General features: G+C 45.1%; 1 protein-coding gene across 6 annotated transcripts in view; it reads right to left on the reverse strand.

Annotated features, from left to right (window-relative positions):
• KCTD10 (potassium channel tetramerization domain containing 10) overlaps positions 1 to 10,483 on the reverse strand; it is a 29,155-nt gene that overhangs the window by 18,425 nt on the left and 247 nt on the right. For 2 of the 6 annotated variants that reach the window (XM_033954791.1, XM_033954790.1), the window contains exon 1: positions 10,338 to 10,475. The exons of 1 other annotated variant lie outside the window; for it this stretch is intronic. In XM_033954791.1, the coding sequence (XP_033810682.1) occupies positions 10,338 to 10,370 (33 nt within the window). In that variant the 5' untranslated portion in view covers positions 10,371 to 10,475. Of the gene's footprint in view, positions 1 to 3,340; positions 3,362 to 9,246; positions 9,380 to 9,924; positions 10,069 to 10,337; positions 10,476 to 10,483 lie in introns of those variants that run through there. 3 more of the 6 variants (XM_033954792.1, XM_033954794.1, XM_033954795.1) reach the window with 3 other exon arrangements.

A 10,483-nucleotide genomic window follows, 5' to 3' on the forward strand; every position in this document is an offset into this window, starting at 1 on the left:
CAGCAATTGGCTTGCCCGGAACTTCCTCTCCGACATTAGAATTGACGTTGGGTGGGGAAGGTTGGTTGGCCCAGCGCTTCAGTGTCCTCTTTATGGCAGGGGCCTGTTCCCTGATGGCAATGGCGGTGGAGGCGGCCTGTTCCCCGATGGCGGCAGTGGCTTGGGGGAGAGCAGGGAGACAGACAGAAAGGGGGCATGGAGAGAGAAAGACAGGGAGAAAGAAAGAAAGGGAGCATCGAGAGAGAAAGACAGGGAGAAAGAAAGAAAGGAAGCATGGAGAGAGAAAGGGAGACAGACAGAAAGGGCATGAAGAGAGAAAGACAGGGAGACAGACAGAAAGAAAGGGGGCATGGAGAGAGAAAGACAGGGAGATAGAAAAAAAAAGAAAGGGAGCATGGAGAGAGAAAGACAGGAAGATAGAAAAAAGAAAGGGAGCATGGAGAGAGAAAGACAGGGAGGCAGACAGAAAGGGCATGGAGAGAGAAAGACAGGGAGGCAGACAGAAAGGGCATGGAGAGAGAAAGACAGGGAGAGAAAGAAAGGGGGCATGGAGAGAGAAAAACAGACATACAGAAATAAAGAGGGGTAGGGAGACAGAAAGAAAGACAGAGGAGGGCAGGGAGAGAGGAAGAAAAAGTTGGGGGAGGGAATGAGGTCTTGAGGAGAAGCAGCATATAGAAGGCTGAAAGAAGGGAAGACATATTGGATGCACAGTCAAGAAGAAGAAAGTGCAACCAGAGACTCATGAAATCACCGGACAACAAAGGTAGGAAAAATGATTTTATTTTCAATTTAGTGATCAAAATGTGTCCGTTTTGAGAATTTTTATCTGATGTCTATATTTTGCACTATGGTCTCCTTTCACTAAACCGCAATAGCGGTTTTTAGCGCAGGGAGCCTATGAGCATCGAGAGCAGCGCACGGCATTCAGCGCAGCTCCCTGCGCTAAAAACCTCTATCGCGATTTAGTAAAAAGGGAGAGGGTATATTTGTCTATTTTTTGTATAGTTGTTACTGAGGTGACATTGCATAAAGACCTCTTTGAAAACCCGCGGAATATAAATGATAATTAACATTTTCTCTGCATACAGTGTGCTTTGTGTTTAAATTTTTATTGTTGGTAGATCATTTTGACTTGGTCATTTTAAAAGCAGCTCACAAGCCCAAAAAGTGTGGGCACCCCTGGTATACCCTATAACAGGGGTACCCACACTTTTTGGGCTTGCGAGCTACTTTTAAAATGACCAAGTCAAAATGATCTACCAATAATAAAATTTAAAAAAAACACAAAGCACACTGTACGCATAGAAAATGTTAATTATCATTCCTATTCCAGGGTTTTTCAAAGAGGTCAAAGCAGATGACTCTATGCACTATCACCTCAGTAACAACCATACAAAAATAGACAAATATACCCCCCTCCCTTTTTACTAAACCACGATAGCAGTTTTTAGCGCAGGGAGCTGCGTTGAATGCCCAGCGCTGCTCTCGACGCTCATAGGCTCCCTGCGCTAAAAACCTCTATTGCGGTTTAGTAAAAGGGGACCTTAGTGTAAAATATAGACAGCAGATATAAATTCAGACACATTTTGATCACTAAATTTAAAATAAAATCATTTTTCCTACCTTGTCTGGTGATTTCATGAGTCTCTGGTTGCACTTTCTTCTTCTGACTGTGCATCCAATCTTTCTTCCCTTCTTTTAGCCTGTATGCTTCCTCTCCTCCAGATCTCATTCTCTCCCCCAACTTTTCCTTCCTCTCTCCCTGCCCTTTCTTTCTCTCTACCTCCCTTTCTTTTTTTTCTGTTTCTCTTCTTTCCTTCTGTCTCCCTGCCTGCCCTTTTTCTTTCTTTCTCCTTGCCCTCCCCCAAGCCACTGCCATCGGGGACCAGGACCCAAACTGCCATCGGGGACCAAGACCCAAACCGCCACCGATAACAGGCCCGAAAGCCAACGCCGCCCCAAGCTCTCCCTGCTTTGGCCGACCAGCATCGCGATCGACCTGAGGGAAATGCTGCCGGGTCCTGCCTTCGTGGAAACAGAAAGTAAGCAGGACCCGGCAGCAAGAAGAAGAAATGCTTCACTAACCTGTCTCCCGCCTTAGCCCGTAGTGAACGCTTGCTTCAGGGCTCTCAACATATGCGTGCCGGCTTCCCTTCTCTCCCCCCCCCCGGACATAACTTCCGGTTTCAGAGGGAAGAGAAGAGAAGCCGGCACGCACATGTTAGAGCTCGGAGCATAAGTTCGCTACGGGCTGAAATCTCCAAGCCGGGTTTTTTTTTAATGTTCAGCAGCGGCGGCAGCAGCAGATGACAGCTGGGCCCTAGGGAGAACACAGAGGAAGGCTGATCGGCCCGGTAGATCAGGACGGCAACACGAGTCTAGCGATCGACTCAAGTTGCCTTCCTGAGCTACCGGTCGATCGCGATCGACGTATTGGGCATCCCTGCCCTATAACAAGCAGCACTCAAAGTAACAATTTTTTATTACTGCATTCTTTTGGTGTTTTTTTGTTTAATGCATTTTGTCTTGCAACTCCCATTTTCTTTTTTTTTTAAAAAAAGATCAAATGTGTTTCCTTTGTTTTTAAATTGACCACACCACCTGTTTACCTAAATGACTTGTCCAAAGGCTAGTGTAAATTAAATCATCATGTAGTAGGTATGCTTTGCTTGATTTGGTTTGATTCTAAGGCCAGAACAGCATGAATAACAGTCTTCAATATCAAGTCTTGTGATTGTTATGTAGGAGTTTTTTCAAATTTACATCTACTGTCTTTATATTTTGCACAGTATTAGGGGATGTGTCACTGTTTCTGTGGTGTTGCATTGTATGCAGAGTCTGGTTTCTTGGTTCAGTTTAAATTTTGTCTATATAGTTCTATTTTTAGTTTGTGATTATTCCATATTGGGCGAGGGTGTATCTGTGTGTATGAAAAGGACATGGCTTTCTGTTAGCATCGACTGTACAGGATCAATTGACTATGCAGGATCTGGCTTGTTTAGTTTTACAATGCGTGTGTTGTGTTCTAGTGCTCACTGCCGTGTTTAAGATGCTGCCTTTTCCTAGATGCACCCTTGTTGTGTGACTCATGCATTATTACTAAAAATATATTTTTTATATAGAGGAGGGGGTTGTTAAAAAATGATCAGCACTGGCTGTCATATAAACCAGGTATGCCACTGGATTTAATGACCCTATTCAACTGTTGATGTAGGTGTTGTCCCCCCACACACACACACAATAAAGAATTAAATTAAAGTTGTATTATCAAGCAGCTCTCAAATAACATTATAAGCAAATAAAAATAAAACAGTTTTAATACATTGCTAATTATTACCTGCATCTTTACCTAAACTGTTTTGCCCTAGCTCTCACTTTGATCTTTATCTGCTACTTTTTTATTTTGCTGTAGTGCAATCACACAGGTGTCCTACAAGACTCAGTAACACCTCTCCATAAATTATGTGGAAGAGGTCTGGAAGTGGGGTCCTCAGTGAGACCTCAGGAAGGAACCTAGTGATCAAAACATTATTAGAGGTGCTGTAGAGCCATTTCTTGTATGACTGAATGAACTATATTTATCTTTTTTTTTAGTTGTTTAAATTCATGCAGAAATAAATGGCTAGATTGAACCTAATGACTTCATTAACGCATTTCCCATTTTTAAACCTCTATAACATTTGAAAGAGGGCTAATATCTAATTATTCACATCTAGAATTGGATACTTCTTAAATTTAATAAAAATATTCTGGCACAAGTGTCAAACCTTAAAAAAGGAACTCATATTGAGCATTGGAAAATAATAATAATTAACTAATATAAATGCTACACATTTAATTTTCCCCACCACCAAATTTCCCCATCCGGCTACTTTTTCATGCCACCCGGCTAGAAAAAATTTCTGGGGAGAACACTGCAGAGCTATAGCTTGGGTTCCTCTTTCCCACATGCACCACTTTGCACTTGTTCACATTAAACATCATCTGTCATTTTTATACCTAGGGCTCCTTTTATCAAGCCGCGTTAGCGGGGTTAACGCACGCGACGTTTCATCAAGTGTTGGCCTAAAAACTACCGCCTGTTCAAGGGAGACGGTAGCAGCTAGCGTGGCCGGCGGTTTAGTGCGCGGTATTATGCACGTTAAACCGCTAGTGTGACTTGATAAAAGGAGCCTAGTCTCACAAGGTCCTCTTGCGATTTTTCATAATCTTCTTGCGATTTAACAACTTTGTGTCATCAGGAAAATCTTACGACATATGCCAAATCTTACTATACCTTATACATGTCTAGTGTGACTTGATAAAAGGAGCCTAGTCTTACAAGGTCCTCTTGCGATTTTTCATAATCTTCTTGCGATTTAACAACTTTGTGTCATCAGGAAAATCTTACGACATATGCCAAATCTTACTATACCTTATACATGTTTATGAGTACTTAAATGTTTAAATTATCAGAGATTTGTATTGCCTGGGCCCTCTAATTGTGCACAGGGCTGGCATTAGGGAGCAAATGGGGCAGTTGCCCTGGGTCCCACAATTTCAGGGGAACCCGTAGCCAGGCATTTCCTACCTTTGCCCCTGCTTGGCCCATTTCTTTCCCTTCCAGTCTATGAAAACCTTCTCCTGTAGCAGTGACTAATTGGCTGCCTCAAAGCTTTCTCTCTGTTGTGTCAGGTATTTTATCTTGACTTTGTTAATTGGAATGTTAGCTTTGGGCTATGTGCATTGCAGATCTTTTTGAATTATACTGCCAGATGAAAGCCACCTCCTCATCCAGTCTGACGACCAATAATAATAATAATTTATTTCTTATATACTGCCAAAGCCGTAGTAGTTCGAGGCGGTTTACAACAAAGAAGGACTGGACAATCAGCAAATATAGGTACAGTCAGCGAAAATAGGTACAACAAGGAAGGGTTGGATATTCAGAGAAAAGGTACAATCAGCGAATATAGGTACAACAAAGAGGGGGCTGGATAGTCAGCGAATATAAGTACAATCAGCAAATTAAGATACAGTGTATATGGGTAAGCAATTTACAGGTACAATAAAAGGGGGCATAGAGGTCTTAGGTTATAAATCAGTTAAATAGGTTAGCTTTTAATAATTTCCTGAAGTTTAGGTAGGATGAGGAGCGCGAGACAATATTGCCCAGCCAATTATTAAGTTGACCTGCTTGGAAGGCGAGAGTTCTATTCAGGTATCTTTTGTAACGAGAGGCCTTTAGAGTTGGATGGCTAAACAGACTCTGACATCGGTGGCAGTGTTTTTCAGTTGCCACCAGCTGCAGAACTTGAAGAGATCTGGCTTCTAGACTGGAGAAAGAGGTCTTCAGCTGGTGGGGCTTGAGGTTCCCTTTCAGATCAGGCTTTTTATATTCTGTATTTGGCCATGGGATACAGAGAAAATCTGAAGCCCACTCACTTTGGGCTGAGTCCCCTCCCCATCAGCTGTATGGCTATGGCACTGAACACAATACAAAGAGATCTGCGATGCACATAACCCAAAGCTAATGTATTCCAGTTAATAAATTCAAAATAGAATACCATCTCCTCATCCTCCGCCTCCAGTCAGGTAGCCGGAAATCTCCAAGCTCTGTAGCTATGGCAGTGTCCTTGTGTTGCCACTGGCTGCAGAGTTTGGAGAGATCTGTCTGTCAGACAGGAGGATGATGTCTTGACAGTGTTCTCCCCAGGGCCTTTTAGCCAGGCGCACCGCCCAGCTAATTTAGATGACCGCCCAGCGAATCCTTCTGCTACCGCCGATGTTCCTTCCCGGGCTGACTCTCCGCCGAAAATTTTGTTTGACGCCTGCCTTTTTTTTTTGCCAGCATGCTTTAACTTGCTTTGGGCCTTCCTCGTTGCCGGGTACTGACTACTTTGTTTCTGCGAAGGCAGGACCCGGCAGTGAGGAAGGCCCGAAGCAAGAAAAAGCAGCAAGTTGTAAGCTTCCCTCCGGGGCTCTATTGTATGCGTGCTGGCTTCCCTTCTCTTCCCTCCCCCCCCACGGACGCAACTTCCGGTTTCGGAGGGAAGAGAAGGGAAGCTGGCACGCACACGATAGAGCCCCGGAGAGAAGCTTACAACTTGCTGCTTTTACTTGCTTCGGGCCTTCCTCGCTGCCGGGTCCTGCCTTCGCGGAAACAAAGTAGGCAGGACCCGGCAACGAGGAAGGCCCGAAGCAAGTAAAAGCAGCAAGGTGTAAGCTTCCCTCTGTCGCTGATCTATGAAAGATAGGTCAGCGATGGAGGGAAGCTTACAACTTCCCTAGCGACTCTACTGACGGGTTTGTGAGCTGGGAGGGATGGGAAGAGAAATGCTACTGCTGCACCAAATAGGGGAGGGGGAAGAGAAATATTCTGCTGCTGCACCCATTTTGGGGGGAAGGGAAGAGAAATGTTGCTGCTGCACCCAATTTTTTTGGGGGGAGAGAGAAGAGAAAAAGGGGGGAGGGGAAGAGAAGTGCTGCTGCTGCACCCAATTGGGGAGAAGAAGAAAAGTGCTGCTGCAGCACCCAATTGGGGAGGGGGAAGGGGAAGAGAAGTGCTGCAGTAGCACCCAATTGGGGAGAGAGAGGGGAGAAGGAAGACCAGGGAAGGGAGAGGAGAGGCAAGAGACACCTAAACTATGGGAGGGAGGGAAAGGAGCTACCAGACCATGGAGGGGGGGGAGAGATGTCAGCGCATATGGGGGGAGGGGGAGATGCCAGGGCAAGGGGGAAAGAAGGGAAGGAGATAGAGATGTCAGACCATGGGGTGGAGTGGGAAGGAAGGAAGGAAAGAAGAGAGATATGCCAGGGCATAGGGGAGGGGGTGAAGCTGAAATGAATCATGTACAAAGGAGAGAAAGGGCACAGGATATACAGTTTATTGAAGGGACATAGAAAGAGGGAAGATGCCATATGGAACAGAGAAAGGGCGGACACTGGATGGAAAGGGCAGAGGGGGTGGACAGTGGATGCAAGGGGCAGAGAGAGGGTGGACAGTAGATGGAAGGGGTAGAGAGAGAGAGGGCAGAGGTTGGGTGGAAGGGACAAAGAGGACAGATGTTGCATGGAAGGAAGCGAGAACAAACGCTGAATAGAAAGAAGAGAGTGAAAAGAAGATGATTAAAGCAGAAACGACAAAAGGTAGAAAAAATTTTTTTTTGTTGCTTTACGTAGAATCAAGTAGTACTGTAACTGTATTAATTAAAGTTTATAAATAGGAAATTGAAATAAGGCAGTTTTGTTTGGGACTAAACCCCTTTCCTCAGGTCAGGACAGGATACCATAACAGCAGGGGTGCCCAAATGGTCGATCGCGATCAACCAGTAGATCGCAAAGGCAATGTGAGTCGATTGCGTTGCTTTTGCAATTTTTTTCTTCCTGCCTCCCCGAGCCAGGCCAGGTGCATACAAGTGCCAGACTCACAAGACTTCACCTCCGACGTCAATTCTGATGTCGGAGAGGTAGTTCTGGGCCAGCCAATCGCTGCCTTGCTGGCCTGGAACTTCCTCTCCGATGTCAGAGGTGAAGTCTTGTGAGTCCAGCGCTTGTACGTGCCTGGCCTAGCTCAGGGAAGCAGCAGGGAGAAATTGGCGTGGTGGTTTAGGGGGTAGGGAAAGAATCAGGAAAGTGGAGAAATCGGCGCAACGTCTTGGAGGGAAGGGGCAGGGGGAGGGAGAGAGAAAGAAAGGCAGAATAAAGAGGGGGCAGGGGGAGAGAGAAACAGGCAGTCAAGGGAGAGAGAAAGAAAGAGACAGAAGGAAAAGGGAAGTGGCAGAAGGAAAGAAATATTGTATTTACAGTCAGAAGAAGGAAGTGCAACCAAAGACTCATGAAATCACCAGAAAAAAGGTAGGAAAAATGATTTTATTTTCAATTTAGTGATCAAAATGTGTCTATTTTGAGAATTTATATCTGCTGTCTATATTTTACACTATGGCCCCCCTTTTACTAAACCGCAATAGCGGTTTTTAGCGCAGGGAGCCTATGAGCATCAAGAGTAGCGCAGGGCATTCAGCGCATCTCCCTGCGCTAAAAATCGCTATTGTGGTTTAGTAAAAAGGGAGGGGGTATATTTGTCTATTTTTGTATAGTTGTTCCTGAGGTGACATTGCATAAAGTCATCTGCCCTGACCTATTTGAAAACCTGCGGAATGATAATTGACATTTTCTCTGCATACAGTGTGCTTTGTGTTTTTAAAAATTTTATTGTTGGTAAATAATTTTGACTTGGTCATTTTAAAAGTAGCTCACAAGCCCATGACTGGATGAGTGTGGCGCAGTGGTTGGATCTACAGCCTCAGCACCCTGGGGTTGTGGGTTCAAACCCCGCGCTGCTCCTTGTGACCCTGGGCAAGTCACTTAATCCTCCATAGCCTCAGGTACGTTAGATAGATTGTGAGCCCACCGGGACAGAGAGGGAAAAATGCTTGAGTACCTGATTGTAAAAACCGCTTAGATAACCTTGATAGGCGGTATATAAAATCCTAATAAAACTTGAAAACTTAATAAACTTGATGAGCTATATTTATCTTTTTTTTTTCAGTTGTTTAAATTCATGCAGAAATAAATGGCTAGATTGAACCTAATGACTTCATTAATGCCTTTCCCTTTTTTTAAAACCTCTATACTATTTGAAAGAGGGCAAATATCTAATTATTCCCTTCTAGCATTGGATGCTTCTTAAATTTAGTAAAAATATTCTGGCACAAGTGTCAAACCTTAAAAAAGGAAGTCATATTGAGCATTGGAAAATAATAATAATTAACTAATAAAAATAGTACACGTTTAGGGCTCCTTTTACTAAGTTGCAAAAATGGTTTTAGCATGTGCTTAGTGCGCACAGAATTACCACCTGCGCTAGATGCTAATGCCAGCATTGAGCTGGCGTTAGTTTTCCCACATAGCGCGGGAGTTTGCGTGTGCTAAAAATGTTGGCGCACCTTAATAAAAGAGGGGGTTAATTTTCCCCACCACCAAATTTCCCCACCTGGCTACTTTTTCATGCCACCTGGCTGGAAAAAATTTCTGAAGGGAACACTGTCTTGAGCTGGTGGGGCTTAGTGGGGGAGGGGGGGGAGAGGAAACCCTGCCAGATCAGATATTTATATTTTGGTACAGAGCTTGGAGAAAATGTAATGCCCCCTCAATCAGCTGTCTGGCTATGCCACTGAACACAATACAAAGATCTGCAACGCATATATCCCAAAGCTAACATATTCCAGTTAATAAACTCAAAATAAAATATCTTTTTTCTACCTTTGTCATTTGGACATTTTATTTTTCCATCATGTTGGTCCCAGTTTGTCTCTTCTGCCTTTATGGGTTGGGGTTTTGTTTTTTGCTAATTCTCTTTCCAGTGGCTGCTATCTAGTTTTTCAAATCTCTCCCGTCATTCTCACTACAGCTGTTTCTGATATACTGTTACCTTTTAGTTCTTTTTTTTTTTCTGCTCCTGTCCACTCAAATTTCACCCTGTCATCTTTCATTTTACTTTTCAACTTTCCATCTCCTTCTCTAGCTCTCCTATGTCACGTCACATCTCCCAGCCTCCTTTCGTCTACTCATGACATTTTTATCCCTGTAATCACTATCCTCTTCTTACTCATCTCCATTTAACCAACCTTTATCCCTCCCTCTCCTAGGTCCAATATTTCTCTCTTTACCCTCCCATCGACAGGATTAACATCTTTCTTGCTACCTAACTGCACTCCCGCCACACCTGCTCCGAATTCGCTCTTTTTCTCCCCCCCCCCTCCCGTTTCTGGGCACCATCATTTCTTCCTACAGTCCCTCCCACCACTTCCGGTACAGCTTTTTCACCTAGTTTATACCCCCGCAATTAACTTAAAATAACTCCCAGGGGGCCCTCTAATCCGGCATGTCTTTTTCCCTTCTTCCCTGCACGGCTCGACATTTCTTTCCCTTCCCCCTCACCTTCCGGTCTACGAAAATCATCTCCAGCGGCAGCGCCTCTGATCCCGGCTGCCTCGAAGCTTTTCTTTCAGCCTCGTTCTGACCCCTTTGACGTACAGCGAGAAAGCTCCGAGGCAGCCAATCAGAGTCGCAGTCGCAGGAAATGGATCTCGTAGACCGGAAGTTGAGGGGAGAGACAAAGTGGGGGGCGTGCTGGGGAAAGGAACGCAGGTGCCGAGCTACGAGCCCCCTGGAACTGTGGGACCCAGTGTAACTAGCATGTTTGACCCTCACCCCCCCCTCCCGGTGGAATCCCAGGATAATACGCACCTACTCCTCCATTAGGAGATACGACGGTAACACACACCTGCCCCTCCCCTTTCGGGATAATGCACACCCTGGAACCCCGAGACCGCGCCTAGCACTGCACTTACCGAGCGAACTCCAGCCTGCACAACACACCACATAAACTTCACCCCGTTCCTTCCCACCCACAGCCCGAAACCTCCGTCCGCGCCAAGGAGACAGCGGGCTAACTCCGCCTAAGCGTCTTCGCGGAAAGGGCGGAGGTGTCTCACGT

Source organism: Geotrypetes seraphini, chromosome 8 (genome assembly GCF_902459505.1).
Source record: "Geotrypetes seraphini chromosome 8, aGeoSer1.1, whole genome shotgun sequence".
NCBI classification, from domain to species: Eukaryota; Metazoa; Chordata; class Amphibia; order Gymnophiona; family Dermophiidae; genus Geotrypetes; species Geotrypetes seraphini.